Raw genomic sequence first — 21,624 nt, forward strand, 5'->3', positions numbered from 1 at the left:
CAAGATCGCATCATTGCACTCCAGCCTGGGTGACAGAGCGAGACTCCATCTCAAAAAAAAAAAAAAAAAAAAATTTGCACAGTTACTAGGTGTTAGGCACTGTAGTGGGCACAGAGGCTAGAACATGAAAAAAACAAAGCTCCTGTCCTCACGGAGTTTACAGTTTAGTGGGGAACAAGTCATTCACTCATTCGACAAATACTTGAGGGCCTACTATCTACGAGCTGAGGATTCAGCAGTAAGTAAAATTTTAAAATCCCAGCTTTTATAGAGCTTATATTCTGATAGAGAATACAGGCACCAAGTATGTCCAAGGAGAAAAGTAAAGCAGGGAGCACGCTGAGGTTTGCAGAAGCAGGCAGTGGAGCCACAGAGGTGGCAGGAAGTTTGGCAGTGGATGACAAGAGAAACAATGCTTGGTGGTGAGAGCAGTGGGGCTCATGAAGTATTTTTCAGGATAGTGGAAGCAGAGGATTAGCAGCCAGGGAATAATAAGGAGTGAATATTTGGAGGGAAGATGAACTAAGGGCACTTCAAAGAGCTTTGGGAAGTAAAGTGTCACCAACCAGAAGGCTAAGTGGGTAAAGGAGAGGGGGACCTCAGGCCCTCAAGGGTAGCAGTGTCAGGGATGAAGATCAGTGCAGTGGAGGTTGGAGGGACCTGTGAAATCCATTATTTCAGACAGCAACATGGACTTCAAAGCTGCTGAGTGCTAGGTAGCAAGGGAGGGAACGTGTGCTGTGATCATCCAGGAAGGAAGCAGTGGGTGGTGAATCAGAACTCAGAGAAGGCAGGTAAACTGACCGACAGGGACTTTAAATTAGGAGCAAGATGGGGACCACTCAGCATACTGGTCCAAGACGGAAGGAAGAGAGGATATGATATGATGCCTGGTGTCTCCCTCTGATGGAAGTGGAAACGGGCCCTTTCTCCCACACCTGCAAGCCTGATGCCACACCAAGAGACTTGGCAGTGGGCCTTGCCCTGCCCTGATGTAGCCCCCAGAAATCAAGTGAATGTAAGTTCCATGATTCCAGGGACCATCTCTTTATCTGTATCCTCTGGAGACCCAGTGCCTGGTAGGTGCTTGATACCTGTTGAATTAAAGTGAAGCCACACACACAGTGTGAGAGTTGGAAAGAATGTCAGATACAATTAGTTGAACCCTCTCTTGAGTTCACTTTTTGGGGTGTGGGCCAAACTTGGGGTCTAACTCAGGGTCAGCTTCTTCCCGACTCCAAACCGTTTAGCAGGAATTTTCTCACTCAACCTTTATATTATTAAATCAGTGGTTTTGCAAGTGTAGTCTGAGGACCCGCAGGGCTCCCTAAGACCTTTTCAAAGGATCTTCAGAGTCAAAACATGTTCACAATACTAAGATGTGATTTGCCTTTTTCACTTTCATTTGCTTATGACTGTACAGTGTTTGCCAGAGCCTACATGACATGTGATACAACAGACCAAATGCAGAGCTGACATGCGAATCCAGACATTAGAAACCTAAAAAAATGTGGAACAATGCCACTTGAACAGTTTTGATTTGTTGTTGTTTGTTTTTGAGACTGGGTCTCTCTCTTGCCCAAGCTGGGAGTGCAGTGGTACGATCATGGCTCACTGCAGCCTTGACCTCCTGGACTGAAGTGAACCTCCCACCTCAGCTTCCTGAGTAGCTGGGACTGCAGGTGCACACACCACTATGCCTGGCTTTTTTTTTTTTTTTCTTTTTTTTCTTTTTTTTCTTTTGAGACAGAGTCTTGCTCTGTCGCTCAGGTGGGAGCTGGAGTGCTGTGGCATGATCTTGGCTCACTGCATCCTCCACCTCCTGGGTTCAAGTAATTCTCCTGCCTCAGCCTCCCGAGTAGCTGGGATTACAGGTATATGCCACCATGCCCAGCTAATTTTTATGTTGTTAGTAGAGACGGGGTTTTGCCATGTTGGTCAGGCTGGTCTCAAACTCCTGACCTCAGGTGATCTACCCACCTCAGCCTCTGAAAGTGCTGGGATTACAGGTGTGAGCCACTGCGTCTGGCTGCTATTTTTTTTTTTTTTAATTTTTAAATTTTTTGTAGAGACAACAGTCTCACTATGTTGCCCAAGCTGGTCTTGAACTCCTGGCCTCAAGCTATCCTCCCACCTCAGCCTCCCAAAGTGTTGGGATTACAGGCGTGAGCCACTGTGCCTAGCCTGGTTTTGACTCCTAAGATGCTAAATATCAATAGGTAAGATAGGTATACACAAGAGCTCTTTGGTGTCCTCAAAAAAATTTCAAAATATAAAAGGATCCCGGCTGGGCACAGTGACAAACACCTGTAATCCCAGCACTTCGGAAGGCTGAGGAGGGAGGATGGCTCAAGGCCAGGAGTTCAAGACCAGCCTGGGCAACATAGTGAAACCCTCATCTCTACAAAAAAATTAAAAAAATTAGCCAGGCTGGGCATGATGGCTCACACCTGTAATCCCAGCACTTTGGGAGGCCAAGGCAGGTGGATTACCTGAGGTCAGGGGTTCAAGACCAGCCTGACCGATATGGTGAAACCCCATCTCTACTAAAAATACAAAAAAAAAAAAAAAAAAAATTAGCTGGGCATGGTGGCGGGCACCTGTAATCTCAGCTACTCTGGAGGCTGAGGCACAAGAATCACCTGAACCTGGGAGGCAGAGGCTGCGGTGAGCCAAGATCACGCCACTGCACTCCAGCCTGGGCGACAGAGTGAGATTCCATCTCAAAAACAAACAAAATTAGGCAGGTGTGGTGGTGCGTGGCTGTAGTCCTAGCTGCTCAGGAGGCTGAGGCAGGAGGATCACTTGAGCTCAAGAGTTCAAGGCTGCAGTGAGCCATGAGCACACCATTGCACTCCAGCCTGGGCGGCAGAGCAGTACCCTGCATGTAAATAAATAAGGAGTCTTGAGGGCAAAATATTTGCGAAATGCTAGATTGAATCCTGCACCCCAGCTTCCTAGCTCCCTTTTTTGTGGGAACCTAAGTGGTAAGAAAGATCTAATGTAAATACATTCAAAACCCACAGCTTTCTCTTGTGGGACTGCGGGGCACAGCCCTGAGGAATTATCATGCACTAATTGTCCCTGTGACCAGGCCGCCATCTCACTAGAGAAATAGCTCACAGGAGGGAACCTGACAGGGACTGGGGTATCCATTCAGGCACAATCAGGAAGGTCTCACCTAGAAATCCCTCTGAGGCAATCATCCCTCAGACCAGTTTTTCCAGTGTCTTGAGCTGTGTTGACATCAACACTCCCCTTCCCCTGGGGCAGGCAGCAGGGACCCTTCCTAACAGAACCTAGGGGCAACTCAGAGCCACCCTGTGAAATAACTGGGCTCCATCTCTTAAAAAGTGAAACCCAGTCACAGGCCAAGAACGTGGGTTTCACTTTTGTTACATTCACCTTCCAAATTATTTTTGTAGAATGCCCCTGGGGCTTGGTGAGCGGAGAATCAAGAAATATGGGTTTTTTCCCAGTTCTGCCAACGTGACCTCAGAGATGCTCCTTGCCACCTGTACCTCAACTTTACTCTTCATAAAATAAAGACCACGTCCTGCCGGCCTCTCTCACGACGGTGGGAAGCACCGATCTAAGTGGTGGTAATGTGCCTTCCTGCCCATGCACAGTGGAGACCATCTGTGTGCTGATGTATGTACACTCAGCTTTGGAGAATCAAACATAGTCATCATCATAATTTCTCAAAATCAATCTCATTCCCCATCATCCTTGTTTCACTGTCACCATCCATGTATCCAGAACCTCCTATATGTGCCTGGCTCTGTGCAAAGTGCATTATGTCATTCAACACAGATGACAACACGGTGAGACTGCGCTGTCAAGGTGAGGGGATGCACTCAGAGAGGTTAAGGAACATGGTCTAGATCACACAGCTTAGTATTAAGCAGTGAAATTAAGGTTCCAACCTGTCCTGGAAGTCCCTGTGGCTCCACTGTCCTGCACTAGAACTTTAAAGCGGTATCTACATTTCCTTCACAATATTTTAGAACTTAGACCTTTTAAGTTAGATTGGTTCCTCTTTTTCCTTATTGAAGCAATCTGAGACACATCCACAGAGCCATACATTGAGGAAAAACATTCCTAACTGCCAATTGTGTTTCAAAATCTGTCAAATAATGTCTCCAATCCCTGCACCCAAAACTGTCAAATCTGCAGCCTCCCTGCCACTCTCCCAAGTCCTCCAGCATCAGTGTTGGACAAAGAGAATGTACCTGAAGGTCTGGTTCCTTGAAGGGTTGCGTGAACCATGTTTTAACAATACCCGCCCCCCCCCCGCCTTTTTTTTTTTTTTTTTTTGAGACGGAGTCTCGCTCTGTCGCCAGGCTGGAGTGCAGTAGCACAATCTCGGCTCACTGCAACCTCCGCCTCCTGCCCCAGCCTCCTGAGTAGCTGGGACTACAGGCGCCCATCACCAAGCCCGGCTAATTTTTGTATTTTTAGTAGAGACAGGGTTTCACCATGTTGGCCAGGCTGGTCTTGCTCCTGACCTGAGGTGATCCGCCCGCCTCGGCCTAATACCCCCACCTTTTAAAAATAATCTTGCTGCCCATGATTCCTGAGGCTCCCAGAGTTAGGTGAAGGTTTGGGAATGCTCAGTTTAGAACTTTTTCAGTTTTCTCTGGATAAGGGAATATGACTTTGTCACAGACACAAGAGAAAGAGAGACAGTCTCCTCTGGAGGATCACTGCAAGTCTTTGAGAATAATCTGCTTTCTCTGAAGACTTTCCCAGCCAGTGTCCTGTTAAGTGGAGTGAGGTCCTCCTCCCCACAGCCTGCAGAGCAGCTGGGTAGGGTCTGGAGGGGGTGGCATCCCTGGGCAAGGCGGCTGGAGCTGTTCACTTAGTGTGCTATACACGTACTAATTTCCTGTATATACCTGGATGGAAAAGTTCTGGAGGCTCTAAAGAATGAAAAATGCTGATGGCTAACTAGCCAGCATAGGAGAAGTTAAGAGAAAGGCTAAAAACAGAGGTCTGGGGACAGGCTGCCATTTACTAGCCATATGACCCTGGGCGAGTGGCCTCTCTGTGCCTCAGTTTCCTCCTCTAGAAAATAGTATTGAGAACCCACTTCATAGAACTGTTAAGAGGACTAAATGAAATGATAGCAAATGTCATCTGTTGTAAGTACCATTAACCTAGAGAGTACCACCACCTACAGAATAACTTTGAGAATAAATTTTTAGAGTTTCTCTTCCAAATTCTTCATTGTACATAAGAGGAAACCAGCCCAGGGAGGTCAGATGACTTGCCCAAGGTGAAACAGCTCTACCAGCCTCCAGGACAAACAGCTTTTGCTTCTCTGCTGCTAACCTCAATGTCCCCAGGGTGCTTGGTCTGGGCTGCTGTTCTCAGGACTGCTAGGACTTTGGGGTGACAAGGTCCTTTCTGCGGGCTCCCCTGGCATGTCCATGACAGCCCTTCATGGCTCACTTCCTGGGAGCTCACACCCTCCTTCCAGACTCAGAGAATGCAACTCAATATGCTCTGGGAGCCTTCGAGTCATCCCCGTCTGTCAGTCAAGCTCCATCCATTCCGAACAGAGAGCTCATCCTCCTCCAGTTTCTGGAACTGGTATCTGGTGTTTTTGAGTGTCTGATACCTCTAAGTACGTCAGGTTCCCCTCCCAGTTGCAGAAGCGGGGCTAAAAGCCACAGGTGGATATCAGCATCTGATCCAAGACCCTGGAGGAAACAGTGAAGATGGTCTCACAGCTTAACAGGTTTCCCAGCTCATGCCCCTCAACAGAAACTTTTCCCGTATCTCCCCATAGCTGACTGGTGGTGGAGAACACATTTGCAGACAGCCTGATGGACACATGCCCTTGGCAGTTGGGAGGATGCTGATGACCATCCGAATTCCAGAGGCAGAGAACAGTTACCATGGCTACCAAAAGTTGTAGCCATTGGCTGTTCTGGCTACAAGGACTCAGCTGACCTCTCAAGGTCCCTTCCAGCCCTGGGATTCTACAGTTACCTCAAGCCAGCTGACACCATGTCTGCTGCAAGAAAACAGGGCTCATGAGAAGTGCCTCAGAGGTCACCTTGCCTTATTCATTGGAAGTGTTGAGTCACAGGCCTACTTTCCACCTTGGCTGCATTATTAATAACCAAAGTCTTGCTTTTTTTGGCATAGCATTTTTATACCTTTTATAAAGTGAGTTTGCCACCACCACTTTTTCTCTTCCTTTTACAGCTCAGGCCAGTAATTTTGACAGAGGTTTGTCCTGTATTGTGGCCAGGGAACAGCCCAGAAAAACTTGCGTCACTAGTCCCAGTGGGGTGTGCTCCATCAGACAGAATGTGTGTGTCACGAGCCTTCTAAGAATCAGGAGGAAGGAAGTCATTCATAAAGGAGGCAGATGCTGAAATGCAACTTTGGCTTCCTCTTCCAAGTCCTTCAACTATAGGAATGTGGCCCTTTCTTATTCACAGAGGGGCTGGATTTCTCTTTACAACCTGAGTACCAGAAGCTCCCTACCTTTCCAAGTCAGAACAGAACAGGAAAGTGGCTAATTCGACCTTTGCATTCTCCACACTGGGGGAGATCACAGGCCAGGCTGCACACCTCTCAAAACCCAACCTCAGGACAGACATCTACAGGGAATGCTAAGACTTTCAAAAGCAGGAGAGAGATATGTCCAGAAATCACAGAACTGTGAATACTTACAAAAACAGGTGCAAACCTTTCCTTATTCCTGATGCAGGAAGCTTCATGTTTAATGGGTGGAGATTTTTAAAAATCTGTTTATATCAAGATTAAATCAAAGCCTTTATTAAACATTCCTCTTTCAAACAGCCTTTCAAACCTATACCCCTCCCCAGACTTGGGAACTGCCAGAGCTGTGGATCATTTTCATCTGACAGGGGTCAGATCCATTCAGACCTCACAATATTGAAAAGCCAAGCCAGACACACCACACTGGGCAGAGATCCACCGTCTGTGCCCCACTCGGGATCTAGGCAAAAGGTTGGTAGCGCCAGCTCTCAAACCAGAGCTCAAGCACAGGAGAAGAGGAACCCACAGTCTGACTCTGCTATTATAGTTCCAGACCTAGCCATGCTAAACTGGGCAAACAGCTCCTGGGCTGCCATTTGCTGAGGCGCATGCGTGCGCTTTTCCTTCTCTTCTCCACAGGAAAAGGTGAGAGATGGAGGAGGCAATTTTCAGTTGTGTGTGGGTTTGATTTAAGGCTTTGGCTGTGGTCTATTGATATTAAAATACTTTCTGGGAACGCCATCTTCCAAGCTCCCCATTGGAACAAATGTATTTTCAAAAATGAAAACATTGAGCAAAGATGTGGAGCGGCAATGCTGCTGCTGGCCCAGGCCTCTCATGTCAGGATGGTGTCGTCCACCTGCTCCGTGGAGTCGGCCTGGCTGGCCAGCTTCTTCAGGGACCTTCGGTTAACCTCGTTCAGCACCTCCAAACTGGCCACATCCAGGATCTTGGAGAGGGACTGTGGGGAAGGATGAGCAGGAGGAAACATAGTCAGAACATACGGCTGCCACGTTCTCCAATTGGAGAAAGACAAAAATGAATGTTAACCCCAGAACTAGAGACACTGAGGTGGACTCTGGCAAAATAAGGGAATCAGATGGATCCAGGGAAAGCCAATGAAAACACTCATCATGCTTTTCTATTTTTCCCTTTTTCTTAGAGTCTCCCTATGTTGCCCGGCTGATCTTGAATTCCTGGGCTCCAGTGATCCTCCCACCTCGGCTTCCCAAAGTATTGGGATTACAGGCATGAGCCATCGCACCTGGCCCCATCATGCTTTTCATGAGACGAGGCAGTGGGAGTTGCAGCTTTTGGGCTTTTTTTTTTTTTTTTTGAGATGGAGTTTCGTTCTTGTCGCCCATGCTGGAGTGCAATGGCACGATCTCAGCTCAACACAACCTCCGCCTCCCAGGTTCAAGCAATTCTCCTGCCTCAGCTTCCCGAGTAGCTGAGATTACAGACATAGCGCCACCACACCTGGCTAATTTTGTATTTTTAGTAGAGACGGGGTTTCTCCATGTTGGTCAGGCTGGTCTCGAACTCCTGACCTCCGGTGATCCGCCCACCTTGGCCTCCCAAAAGTGCTGAGATTACAGGCGTGAGCCACCGCGGCTGGCCAGCTTTTGGGCTTTCAAGGCTGCTGGGGGCTGGGGACTGAGTGAACACAACTCTGGGTTTCCTCTGGGCAGCTCTCCTGGGATCTGCTATGTCTGTTTGGGTGTCATGTGAGATTTTATTTGAAGAAAGGGCCCTGCTCGGAAAGAAGTCTGAAAACCATGGGAATGTGTGTTTTCAGGTACTGGGCCAGTCACCCAAATCTTTTTTTTTTTTTTTTTTTTTTTTTGAGACGGAGTCTCGCTCTGTCGCCCAGGCTGGAGTGCAGTGGCATGATCTCAGCTCACTGCAACCTCCGTCTCCTGGGTTCACGCCATTCTCCTGCCTCAGCCTCCTGAGTAGCTGGGACAAAGCCGCCCACCACCATGCCTGGCTAATTTTTTTGTATTTTTAGTAGAGACGGGGTTTCACCGTGTTAGCCTTGATCTCCTGACTTGGTGATCTGCCCGCCTCAGCCTCCCAAAGTGCTGGGATTACAGGCGTGAGCCACCGCGCCCGGCCCCAGTCACCCAAATCTTAATCTGCTCCTGAAAGCTAGCACATCCGTGGTGGCAAAGAGCCTGTGGTTTAAATATTTCCATGCTGAAGAAGAGCTGAAAGACAAATGCTCACAGCACGTCCTGGTGAGGCCCCCCAGGCTCCCACCTGAAACACCTCTTCGCCCTGCCGCATCTTGAGGAGGTTGACAATTGCCTGGTCGCTGTAGGCCCTGACCACGGTGTTCTTATCCTTGGTGTTGTCAAGAAGAGCCTTCAGGATGGGCTTGATGGCCTGGGGGTCCAGGGAAGGCAGCGGGTCCTTATTTGCCCACCAGATCATCTTCTCAGCCACCAGCCTGATGTCGCTGGATGGGTTCTGCAGACACTGTAAAAAGAACCACAAACAGGCTTTTGGATAGGCACGTCATCTATTCCTTGAAGCAGCCCAAATGCCCAGCCTCGACACTCTCCCTACAGCATGAACACTGACCCCCCCTGCTCCTGTGGGAGGGTCCCAGCATGACTCGACCCTGGTTTCCTGCACCCTCATCTCATGCCACTCTCCCCTTGCTCACTACTCTCAGCCCGCATGCGTTTTTACTTCCTCCAACATCCCAGGGCCTCGGGCCTCTGCCCTGGCTGGTCCCACAGCTTGGGCCGTGCTTGCCCCGGATCCTCTCTAGGTTAGTTGCTTCCCATCCTGCAGGTCTCAGCTCCCATGTCATCCTTTAGAGGTGCCCCCTGCCAATCTTATCTATATCAGAGTCCTCCCCATGGGCTCCAGGGATCCTGTCTGCCTTGTTCATCTCTACACCTTCAGGATAATGCCAAGTGAACAAGCGGGTGCAGGCTGATGTCATCACAGATGAGGCTCAATCGAATCAGGCCCCTCAGAAACTCCGTGGGTTCCCGGTGCTGCGGGGGGAGGCAGTCACTCTTGGGAACCTCATTACTCAAGGCAAGGTCCATGCACAGCACCACTGACACTGTTGCGGAGAGCTGGTTAGAGTACCAGGCATGGCCCCATCTCACTAAAATGCACCCTGGCTCTGACTTCTGTGCACAGTAATGCTTCAGAAGCACGCCATATCACACGGGCCACGGGAGCCCTGCTGGCACATTCCTTGGCTTTCCTAACTAGGGCCTGGCACACAGCACAGTAACCACACCAAGAAGTGCTGGGCCAACTAGACGAGGAAGGAGGGAAAAGAGAGGTATTAAGATGGGAACCCAGGTCTGTATCTAATTTTACAAAACTAGGGTGCCTAGAAAGAATGCCTAAAATAGCGATTCCTAACTTGATTCAGAGTCACAGGTCAATTTGAGAATGTGACAAAAAGTTAGGCTTTATTGCAGTGTAAAGCACACACAGAAACCCCCTACATTCCATCCCTAAGTGTTCAGCGATCTCCTGGAGGCCGTCCACGGAGAACTAGCACACAACTAGTTGAGGGCACACTGCTGGTGGTCTCTGAGCCTAGGACCTCCTCACAAGCCAGGTGTTAGGGATTAAACACATGCTTGGCCCCCACTCACCTTAACGAACAGGCTGGAAAGTTTGGCCGGCAACTGCCCTCCGCCTGTCTCGATGTGGTGTCTCATGAGAAAGCCCATGCCCCGGACCCCGCTCACTGCAATGGGGATCTGTGGAGAACAGACAGCACTAGACAGGAGGCCCCCCACCCCTTCCCCAGAGCCAGGAAAACCCCAGTTCCTAGTAATCTCCAGGACCCTCCACCACATCACCACCACATCACCCCTTACACCATGACAGCTCTCAGGCAGGCTGCCCCGGCTGAGGCAGATGAGTACAGTCACTGGTTCCCAGGAACAGGGATCCAAGATCTGACCCAGAAGGGGCATCTAGATTCTTCAACCCAAATTCCTTGTTTAGATGATGAAACTGGGGCCCAAAGGGATCAAGTGCTGGTCCAAGGGCACAGCAAGTTACTGACAAAGGTAAAATTAGACCCAAGCTTCTTAAGCCCCAGTCTGGGGTCCACCCGTGCTGTGTCCACAAGGTGCTGCCTATGGGATGTGGCCTATGCCTATGGGATATGGCCCGAATGCCTTACCCTGTCCGCCGTGGCACTGCTCAGGATCATTTCCTGAACATCACTGCTGTATCTGCCGGCACAAAGTCTGCCAGGAGCCACATTCACAGCCACGGAAAGTGCCAGGCTCCGCCCGTGCCGAACCATCCAGTCAATGCCGGACACGTCCGCTGGGTGGAAGGACACGACTGGGATCAACCGGTATTTTACAGCATGTCCCCAGCACCCATGAGGCCCATGGGCCCACCCCGCTGGAGACCAGCGTGCTGACCCAGAGCACAAGGAAAACTCCAGGCCACATTCACATGGACCTCCCTGCTATCTTGGCAGAAGCTCCCCAAAGTGGCACATTAAGGAAAGTAAGGAAAGCCTGCTCATGAACCACTCCGGGCTTACAGCTGTGTTCTTTGAGCAGAGACACTCACGGCTACGGGACCACTGCAAATTCAGTATTGTTTGTTTGTTTTAGAGACAGGGCCTCGCTCTGTCGCCCAGGCTAGAGTGCAGGGGCGTGATCAAGGCTCACTGCAACCTTCAACTCTTGGGCTCAACTGATCCTCCCACCTCAGCCTCCTGAGTAGCTGGGACTACAGGTGAGTGCCACCACCCCTGGCCTGGATTTTGCTTTAACTGCTGGATTCCCAAGGAAAGGACAGTCCAGTTGCTAAAAGATCCTCTGAGGGAGGGAGGGAGATGCCCGTCGACTCTTCGCTAGGGCTGAGAGGCCCAGGTCTCTGAAGGGGAACTCTCCAGTGTACTTACCCAGCAAGCACTGCTGTAGAACGGCACTAAGCTCCTCTTCAGTCAAAAAGGCACACAGTTCCCCTAGGCACCCGGCTGAGGAGATGCGAGTGTTGTCCTGACAGGGAAGAGAAGGGAGTGAGGGGGTGCAGGGAACAACACCAGCTGTGTGGGAACCAGGGCAGGCAGCTCTAGAGCCCAGGATGGACAGCAACAAAGAAGGTGGAAAAGCCAACTCAGAGACTCAAGATCCAGTCCTTCCTGTAGGCACTCGTGCTCCCCTGCCAGATTGGGCTGCCACTGGTATGGAGTTAAACATTACACAGCCAGCACTTCACTTAATTATAGAAAACCCCAGTGCGTATGCATATGGTAATCATCCTCGTAATAGCAGTAATAACTGTATTTACATAGCACCTTTCTTCTTAGGAAGGCCGAATGTTTCATATTTATTATCTCAATTACTATCAACAGCCCTGTGAGGCAGGGAGGGGTGGGAGGGGCAGGAGGGGAGGCACCTGCCCCCAGCCACCAGGGAAGCCGGCTAGAGATGGCCACTCTGAGCTCCTTTCTCCCACAGAGCTTGTGTCATCTTGTGGCCAGAATGACTCCTGCTATCTCCCTACTGCATGAGTGCCCCACTGCCACCGAAATTACTTGGGTTCATCCTAGGAAGTCAAACTAAAGCCACTAATCAAGCCAAGGAAGATAAGGAAAGGCAAGCACTTCCTGTTCAAATCAGAGCCAGGTACGCAAGCGGCTCCGTGCTCCTCCCTGGCCAGCTAACTATGGAATATCAAGAGAGGATTTTAAGTTATGTTCCTTATTACAGGTGCCAACTCAACATGTCCCCAAAACAAACCACCAACCAGGGACTCAATAACCCAAAAAGCTAATGCCAGGCTGGCACCCTGAACTGCCACCTTCAATCTGAGTGGAGGTTCAGAGGGTAAGAGAATGGACTGCCAGCAGTTTGGGCCTCTGAGCTCGAAGCAGAAGCCCAGGTGCCAAGCTAAAGCTGGCTCTGACACCGACTCTCTCCAACTTCATCTATTTTAAGCTGCACTGTGGTAAAATGCAAATATGTTTCAATACTAACTTTTGCTTGCACTGTACACATGACTCTGTAGAAGCCCTGACAGACTGTGACCAAGACAGCAGACTTTCCTGTCTGTCCCCACAGAGAAGGCTGGGGCTGGAGTCCGACAGCTGGCGCCTGGGGACCAGAACTAGGCCTTTGGAGCCGTGGGAAGTGCAGCAGCAAGTGTGTGTGTTGCGGGTGTGGGCAGGAGGAGTGTGTGTGGGTGTGTGTGTGTGTCAATGAAGTGTAAAACCATGTGAGCCCAAAGGCCCTCTCCTCCTAGATTGGCCCTACAAAGTAAATTAGACCACAACAGAGGGCTGTCTGAAAAGGGAACAGAAAACTCTTCTCCATAGACTCAACTCCCTACTGGCCCCACAGTGCTCGCAGCCAAATATTTGACAGATGCTTCCAGACTAGGTGAGGCTGATGGAACTGGGACAGAACCAGGAGTCCAGGGCTTCTGGTTTGGACTCTACTACTTGCTGGGTATGGCCCAGACAAGTCTCACCCTCGAAAATAGACCTCTAAGACTTGCCACCGGGACACACCCTGGAGACCATTTATCCCACTACATACTAAGTTTCTTGAGGTCTGTGACCACGAGGTCTATGCACCTCTGGGATAGGCCCTTTAGCTCGGCAAATGTTTCACAAAACAATAAATAAACCTCTTCATTTTACAAAAGTGGAAATGAGAGGCAGACAGAGAAAGTGACTTCTTTAAGATCAGAGAGCAAATAGGTGAGAGGTCTGGGTCTCTACAAAGCTTACTTGCCTCATCTATAAAATAGAAATAACCGGCCGGGCACGGTGGCTCATGCCTGTAATCCCAGCACTTTCGGAGCCCGAGGCGGGTGGATCACCTGAGGTCAGGAGTTTGAGACCAGACTGACCAACATGGTGAAACCCTATCTCTACTAAAAGTACAAGTATTAGCTGGGTATGGTGGCGGACACCTGTAATCCCAGCTACTCGGGAGACCGAGGCAGGAGAATCGCTTGATAGGAGGCGGAGGCTGCAGTGAGGCAAGATTGTGCCACTGCACTCTGGCCTGGGTGACACAGCAAGACTCAGCCAAAAAACAAACAAACAAACAGAAATAACCAATATATCCACAATACCTGCCCCGTTTCCCTTGAAACCCGAGGAAATGTTGGTGAAGCATACAGGGTGATAGAAATGTCAGGAATGCTTATTACTACTGAGCTGTACTGGTTCTAACACAAAGTGAAGAACTCAACCTAAGGAGGAGGAGGGAAACCAGTGGTCCAGTACTGCCACTAGTCCTGCCTGCAGCCGTACCTCATCGTGTCCCAGCATGCTCAGCAGGAGTGAGACGATGTTTTTCCGGATGACGGCATCCACTTTGGCCCCTGCTCCCTGAATCACAAACCTCAGGGCCTGCAGCATGGTGTCCCTGCAGAAGCAATGCACCGCCTTAAGCCCTGGGTGCCTCCACCACCACCCCTCCTGCCAGCGCAGGCTCGGCCCACAGCAACCCCTGGCCTCCTGGAGGCCACAGTGCTCCCTTGCCAGCGCCGTACCTGACACCTGGGTCCTCCATGGCGCGGATGCCATTGAGCAGCTCTGTGAAGAGGGGGTCCACCTTAATGTGGATGGAAATGAGCTTCCCCAGAGCATCTGCGGCCTTCAGGCGCACCCCCCGGTTGGAGTCCTGCAGGGCTTTGGTGAAAGTGGTCTGCAGCTGGGGCAGGAAGGGCTTCAGGGCAATCCCAACCTGTGGGAGGAACCCACATCCATGAAAGACAGTTGTGGTGGACCCAAAGCCACAGTGTACCACAGGCATGAGAACAAATGACAATCCCAAACCACCACAGCGAGTCCAGCTCTCATACAGGGCTAGGGACAGATAGCCCGTCAGAGAGGCCAAACACAGACAGGTTTCGCTTGGCCTCCTGGTCATATCCAGCATGCTTTGATACACTGGAGGAGCAGGAGGCCGAGGAGGCGGCGGCCGCTATCTGAGGGAGCTGTCTCGCAGCCTTGGCTGCGTTGGGTTGGCTTAGTGGAGACCTGTCCATATCGATAAGTGACTCAAATCCTCCTCTGAATACATTAACAAGCAGGGCAGACTATCGGCAGTACTGAAGCACAGTTCTAATGCCAAGACAGGGAAAGGGACTCAATGTATAATTGCAGAGCCAATCTACTGAGCAACTGACAGCAGGATACGCACTCCACATTCAGCCCTCAGAACAAGCCTGTGAAACAAATGTAATCCTCCCTGCACAAATGTGTACCCACCTAACTAAAAATCCAGTTCAACCCCTGACTATACAGAAACACAGGCACACTTTTGATAAAATACAGGTGGGTCCAAGAGTAAAGATTTACTTACTGTTTGTTTTTTTTTTTTTTTTTTTTTTTTTTTTGAGACGGAGTTTCGCTCTTGTTGCCCAGGCTGGAGTGCAAGGCGCGATCTCAGCTCACTGCAACCTCCGCCTCCCGGGTTTAAGCAATTCTCCTGCCTCAGCCTCCTGAGTAGCTGGGATTACAGGCACCCGCCACAATGCCCGGCTAATTTTGTATTTTCAGTAGAGACAGGGTTTCTCCATGTTGGTCAGGCTGGTCTCGAACTCCCGACCTCAGGTGATCCGCCCACCTCGGCCTCGCAAAGTGCTGGGATTACAGGCTTGAGCCACCACGCCCGGCTTACTTATTGTTAATTAGGAAAACCAGAGTGACTGTTTGGAGGTTCAGTGCCAATGAAGGTCTGGAAATACTGGAGTTGGGTGGGTGTGCAGGCTGTGGCAGGCACACAAAGGGGATAGGGGGAGCTGGTAAATCTGAGCTGTGCGAGGTCAGGAGTTCGAGACCAGCCTGGTGAAACCCTGTCTCTACTAAAAATACAAAAAAATTAGCCAGGTGTAGTGGCAGACACCTGTAATCCCAGCTACTTGGGAGGCTGAGGCAGAAGAATTGCTTGAACCCAGGAGGCGGAGGTTGCAGTGAGCCGAGATCGTGCCACTGCACTCCAGCTCTGGGTGACAGAGTTAGACTCCGTCTCAAAAACAAAACAAAACAAAACAAAAAACAAAAAAAAACAAAAACTGCAATATCTTTAAACAATGTTTTCCTTGTATTTACGTGGTCCTGAATTTTTTCCTTTGAAAAAGTAGTTTTTCAAAATAATAGCATTTCACATGTACTGAGTGCTTAGTATGTAGCAGGCATCATGCTGGACATAACCTCATCTAATCCCCATATCTAGCAGCCCTTCATGAGGCAGCTGGTATTATTAGTCTCACATTGTAGGTGAGGAAACAGGCTTAGGTTATATGGCTTTCCCAAGGTCATCCTGGTCACAGAGCTAGTAAGGACGACTTGGAATTGACCCATGGTGTAGCATGTCTGAAGTCCAAGGTCTTACCTCCCTCTGCTATGCGGCTCTCCACAATAAACCTGTTGCCCTGCTGCTACATGACACCTTGTATCAGGCTCCTGCAGACAGACCTGTTCTCTAAGATCTGAACAAACTCATCAGCCACTCACCTTAGCCAACAAGAGGCTGAGTGTCTCGAGCAGAGCCGCCTTCACATTCCAGCTGAACCTGTCCCCCAGGATGCGGATCAGAGGGCCAGTGATGCTGACCACGGAGGGCCTCAGGGCGTCAGCCGAGGTCAGGCGGATTACCAAGCCTAAGGCTTTGGCTGCCTCCTCCTTCTGCTCAGGGCTGCCAGTCAGGACTCCTTCCCGCAACACTGGAAGGATGGAGGTCACTCCCTGACAAGAGAACCACAACTGAGAGTCAAATCTCAAACACCCTGGGCCCTGGTGTCTCCCATGCAAGCAAAGTGGTCCTGACAGCTGTCCTCCCCTCAACTCCATGGGAGATATTGATTTGGGCTGAATCTCAGGATCACAGCCTGAGAGGGCTGGCTATGGAACGGTCTTGGCAGAGAAAAGACGACAAGGGCCCCAACAGGCCTATCACACAGAGAGAACATGCACTGCTGTTACCCTGTGGCCCACTCACTCTGGCCAAGGTGACCTGCAGAGCTTAAACCAAAGGCAGCATGAACCCTGTCCCCATCTGACTGCCATGGAAGAAAACATGCTGTCTGCGAAGGTGCTGAACACCAACCACCACGGCTACTGCTCCAGCAGCCCCTACCGCAGACCTGGGACAGGGGTAAGGGCCAGAAGGGCACAACAGACTGCATGCCCACAGCCCCCTGCACGAGGCCCTGGCTTACCTTCTTCGGGAGGCAGAATCCTGGCACATGCTCGCCTTTGCTCTCGTTCCCTATGAGCCGGATTTCCTTGTGCAGCTCTTCAATGAGTGCCAACTGGTTGCCAGCATCCAGCTTCTGCAGGAATCCAGGAAAAAGCGAGAGGATGTACAGCCCTCTCAAGACTGCTTCCAAAGAATATATGGGGAAAGTGTGGGCGAGAGTATAAACAAGACTTGCCACGAGTGGGTAAACGCCGAAGCTGAGTGACAGGCACGTGGGGGATTCTTATAAGTCTATTCCTGTAAATGTCTGGAATTTTCTAAAAGCAAAAGTTGGCTGTGGGGTCAGCAGTCCCCTCACCTTAGTGATGGCATTTAGGGCATCCCAGCTCTCCTCCAGAACCACAGGGCTGGAGTCATTGAAGAGGCGGATCAGGCCCGAGACCAGGCTCCGCAGGTGGCTGGTGTAGTCAGCCTTCGAGCGGGAACAGTAGATGTTGAGGATGATGGCAGCAGCTTGCCTCATGCCCACCTCAGGGCTGCGGGTGGCCTCCAGCAGATCCTCGATGATGATCCGGTGCCCTGTGTCATCCTCTACGGAGAGGATCACAGCCTGACAATTGGCCATCTCCTGCAAACCACAAGAGACACGTGTGCTGAGCAGGGATCCTCCGGGCAGACGGGACATGAGAAAGCAGGAGCAGGCTCGCCCCTTACCAGCTGCTCATCTGGGGTCCCAAGCTTTTCCTTCAGGGCCAGCATGACCGCTGGGAGGATCACGCCAAGATGACGGGTGAGGGCATCACCAGCCACTGACGAAAGGAAAGCCAGCACCCGGGTGTTGACAGGTGGCGTTGTCAGCTGGTGGAATGACAAACATTAACTCAGTGAATACTGTGCCAGGTGCTGCGCTAGGCTCTGGGAACAGACGGGTGGGCAAGAGAGCCCAAGCCCACTGCTCAGAGCCAAGCATCTACTCCAGCATATCTTGGAAGACAACAGGGGAAGGATGTAATGCTTGCACTGCACCCTCCTCCCCCAGCCCTCCAACATCTACGTTCAGAACTGGTCTTCACTGCAGGCCCTGGAATGTCAATGCCCTGGAGCCAGAGGGTGTTGACCACATGTTGGGATTTACCTTGGGCACAAGGTAGGGCAGCACCACACGACTCTTAATAGCCATGACTTGCTTCAGACCATCCAAGGCAAACTCTGACACCTCCTCGTCATCCTGCAGAGGGTGTTGGGGACAACTCTGAGGAATCTGCATCTCTGCTGTCTCAACCAGCCACCGCCAACTTCCTTCTCCACTTGTTTCCCTCCCTCCTGTTGCACCCACATTTCCTCACTGTCGAAGGCGAAGCACAAAGCCAAGTCTGATCTTGCTATACCCACTCCTTCTGGAGGGCCCACATTGCGACTGCCTTGGCAGAATAATCGCCCTGTATTTTCCATCTACAAAGACGGCAAAAGCCAAACTGGTAGGTAGGTGTGTGGTAGATCCACTCACCAGCTGCTTTAGTAAAAATGGGAGAATGTCCTCCAGAGCCTGGTGGCCGATGGTGGAATGCAGCTGCTCGAAAGTCTTGGCTGCCGCCTCTCTGACCTCCTCCAGTGGGTCACACAAAGCCTTCCTTGCCGTGGGCACGAGGGATTCAGAGAAATACAGCACCTGCAATGGCAAGCTACAACTGTACCAGATGCAGGAAAGGCAAAGAAGGAGCAGAAGCAGACAAGAAGCACAGGCAGGGGACTCTGACCCAGCTAGGCCACCCTAACTCTCTTTGCCTGACTTGTCTTTTAACTTAACTCTTTACTGTGAAATAAAAAAAAGGAGAGAAGGGGCCGGGCACGGTGGCTCACACCTGTAATCCCAGCACTTTGGGAGGCCAAGGTGGGCAGATGACTTGAGGCTAGGAGTTCGAGACCAGCCTGGTCAACATGGCAAAACCCTATCTCTACTAAAAATACAAAAATTAGCTGGGTGTGGTGGTGCACACCTGTAATCCCAGCTACACAGGAGGCTGAGGCACAAGAATCGCTTGAACCCAGGAAGCAGAGGCTGTAGCCAAAAGAGATGGTGCCCCTGTACTCCTGCCTGGGCAGCAGAGTGAGATTGTCTTAAACTAAAAATTTTTAAAAAATTAAAAAGTAGAGAGGGGCCGCGCACAGTGGCTCATGCCTGTAGTCCCAACACTTTGGGAGGTGGAGGCAAGAGAATCACTTGAGGCCAGGAGTTTGAGACCAACCTGGGCAACATAGTGAGACCTCATCTCTACTAAAAATGCAAAAATTAGCCAGGTGTGGTGGTGCACACCTATAGTCCCCAGCTACTCAGGAGGCCATAGCGAGAGGATCACTTGAGCCCAGAAGGTCAAGGTTACAATGAGCTATGATCGCACCACTGCACTCCAGCCTGGGTGACAGAGTAAGACCCTGTCTCAATTAAAAAAAAAAGCAGAGAGGATGTGATGCACCCCCATGTATCCTTCACTGAGACTTAATAATCAACAGCTTGAATCTTTTAGGTGAATTCTCAATATACCTCCCATCTTCTCTAAGAACTGCAAACTCCTTCCCAAGGCATCTGGCCCCCTCTCTCCCTGGACTCTTTCTTTTGCTTATTCTCTTGGAAAACTCCAAGTCCTTCTTCAAGTCTCAATCCAGACTTTGTGCTCTATGAAGTCTTTGGGTCTACAATGGAGCCAATAATGGCTCTGCTCCCTCAGTAACGATCCCAGCACAGCAAAGCCCACTCTGCATTCTAATGACTGGTTGGCATGTGGGCCTTGCCATTGGACTGTGGGGACTTTGCAGACAAGAACTCAGCCTCTGTGGAACTCTACCTCTCCAATGAATCACAACTCTTTTTGATGACAGAATTTCTTTTGATTCCTTGCCAAATGTAAATTTTAAAAACCAAACGTAAGACAAACATCAATATAGGAGAAGAGGGATCTGGTATCCTAGGGATTCAGACAAGGATGCCCAAGCCAAGCAACTGGCCACTTGCTTACATTTCTAGCGGGCCATCCACTTAATTGCTTTGGCATTTTCATCCAAACACGAAGGCAGTGCCTATAAGCACTCCTAACCTACTCCCCAGGGGGGTCTCCAGGATCATTTAACTCAGGAACCAAGTAAGAGTAATGGACTTCACACCCCTTGAACGTTGCTGCTATGGAAACAGTATTGTTGCCAGACGCAATACGCTTCCTCCCACCTGGCACCACAACTCTTACCTGCTCCCCTCCTGCTAAGGGTGAGTACACACCCCCTCCCGCTCCCTCCTGCCCTACCCACTCACACAGCTGTCCATCCCCTTTCCCAGAAGGAGGTGCACACATTTTAACTGGACTTATATAGCATCACAAAAGAGACTGATCCTGAGCAACCTCCACAGTTGTAAGAGAGTGATCATCTCCAGTTTCCAAAGGCCACTCAAGGAGGCATCCAAATCACGTAGCTCTTAGCCTGCAAAACTGACAGGAAAGCTGAGAAGACGGAGCCTCAAGTCCATGTGGCCCAGCCAGCACCTCCCCAGAGTGAGACTGGCTCATCCCTGAGGGCAGCACAAACCCCCTAGAGGTGAACCTCCTTCAGTAGCCCTCCCCCGCCCTCTGGGTCAGGTCGTCTGCAGTGCACAGCTGGCGGGATCCTTGGAAGATACTCACGGCATCCCGGCTGGTGGACTTCATGATCTCACTTAGGCCAATGCACACACCCTGCCTCTCATCGCTCTTCTGAGACCTCAGGCCTTCCTCAAGGATGGGGATGATCTCGGGGAGGATTTTCTCCCCTAACTTCCGCACAAGATCTCCCAATGTTCTCGCTGCAATCTGTCAACAGAGACCAATCCAGGAAGTAAAGTCCCTGCAAAGCCCAGGGCACCCAGAGGAGGACTCCAGAATGAGGGCCCTGAAACCTCCCAGGCTTTACCTGAATCACTGACTTAACTTCCCCAAATGCTCTTACCCCTAAAGAGCCCCCAAATACTCTCTGTAGTGCTTGCAAAACACTACCAAAAAATTATCTGTTTCACACACACCTACACAACCTAACATTAAGAGCCAGCAGCACCTTACACATGTACAAAAAATTCATCATCTGCTGCACAGTCAAGGGCCAATTTCCCTGGATGACTGAAGCCTTAACACTGTGCTATGGCTGAGCAGGAGCTGAATCTGGAACAAAACTTTAAGGAAAAAAAAACATCTACTTTCTGAGACCTCATGCAAACCCTTCTTTAGAGCCAAATACACAATTTGCTTGCCAAGGATGGGGGGTTGGAAGTAGACCAAAGGAGATGGGCAGAAATGATCACCAGCCCACCTGGGCACCTCCTCCAGGCCCACTGATCTGTCTGCCCCTGCCAGTGCGCCAGCCTGATCTCATGCCGCACTGCTCCTCCCTGCCTCCTCACTCCAGCCACACTGGCCTTGCTCAGCCCCTACTGGTGCTATGTTCCTGCCCACCACGGGACCTCTGCATATCCTGTCTTTGTATCTAAAACATTATTTATTCCCTCTGTCTGGAATGGTCTTTCGCCACCTCCTCACCTGGTTAGTGCTTACTTATCTTTCATCTTCCAGCATCATTTCTTCCGAGAAGTGTTCACTAACACAGGCCCATCCCTCCCCAGCAGGTCAAATGCAGCTATTATAAGCATTTGCAGTGCCACGCAGCACTGGCCACAGTCGCATTTTACATCTCTTTGTGTGGTTATTTGATTAATATCCATCTCCTCGACCAGACTACCTCTCACGAGGATAAGGAATGAAGCTGCCTTTCTTCTCCATTGTGTCCCCAGGTGCTAGGCCCCTGCTTAGTGCACAGGAGATGCTAATAAATATTTGCAGAGGCCAGGCGTGGTGGCTCACGCCTGTAATCCCGGCACTTTGGGAGGCCGAGACGGGCGCATCACGAGGTCAGGAGA

At 50.6% G+C, this 21,624-nt stretch overlaps 1 protein-coding gene across 1 annotated transcript in view; it reads right to left on the reverse strand.

Moving 5' to 3' along the window:
- Nucleotides 1-6,779: 6,779 nt before the first annotated feature.
- The window catches only part of GCN1 (GCN1 activator of EIF2AK4), a 68,166-nt gene continuing 53,321 nt past the window's right edge, over nt 6,780-21,624 (reverse strand). Inside the window, exons 45-58 of the mRNA XM_034934631.3 lie at nt 20,363-20,527; nt 18,199-18,360; nt 17,827-17,919; nt 17,406-17,549; nt 17,050-17,319; nt 16,711-16,824; nt 16,007-16,237; nt 14,038-14,231; nt 13,796-13,910; nt 11,432-11,528; nt 10,691-10,839; nt 10,152-10,259; nt 8,782-9,000; nt 6,780-7,480 (exon numbers count right to left, since the gene is read on the reverse strand). Coding sequence (XP_034790522.1) covers nt 7,355-7,480; nt 8,782-9,000; nt 10,152-10,259; nt 10,691-10,839; nt 11,432-11,528; nt 13,796-13,910; nt 14,038-14,231; nt 16,007-16,237; nt 16,711-16,824; nt 17,050-17,319; nt 17,406-17,549; nt 17,827-17,919; nt 18,199-18,360; nt 20,363-20,527 — 2,187 coding nt within the window. The 3' untranslated portion in view covers nt 6,780-7,354. The remainder of the gene's footprint in view (nt 7,481-8,781; nt 9,001-10,151; nt 10,260-10,690; nt 10,840-11,431; nt 11,529-13,795; nt 13,911-14,037; nt 14,232-16,006; nt 16,238-16,710; nt 16,825-17,049; nt 17,320-17,405; nt 17,550-17,826; nt 17,920-18,198; nt 18,361-20,362; nt 20,528-21,624) is intronic.

Source organism: Pan paniscus, chromosome 10 (genome assembly GCF_029289425.2).
Source record: "Pan paniscus chromosome 10, NHGRI_mPanPan1-v2.0_pri, whole genome shotgun sequence".
In the NCBI taxonomy this organism is placed as follows: domain Eukaryota; kingdom Metazoa; phylum Chordata; class Mammalia; order Primates; family Hominidae; genus Pan; species Pan paniscus.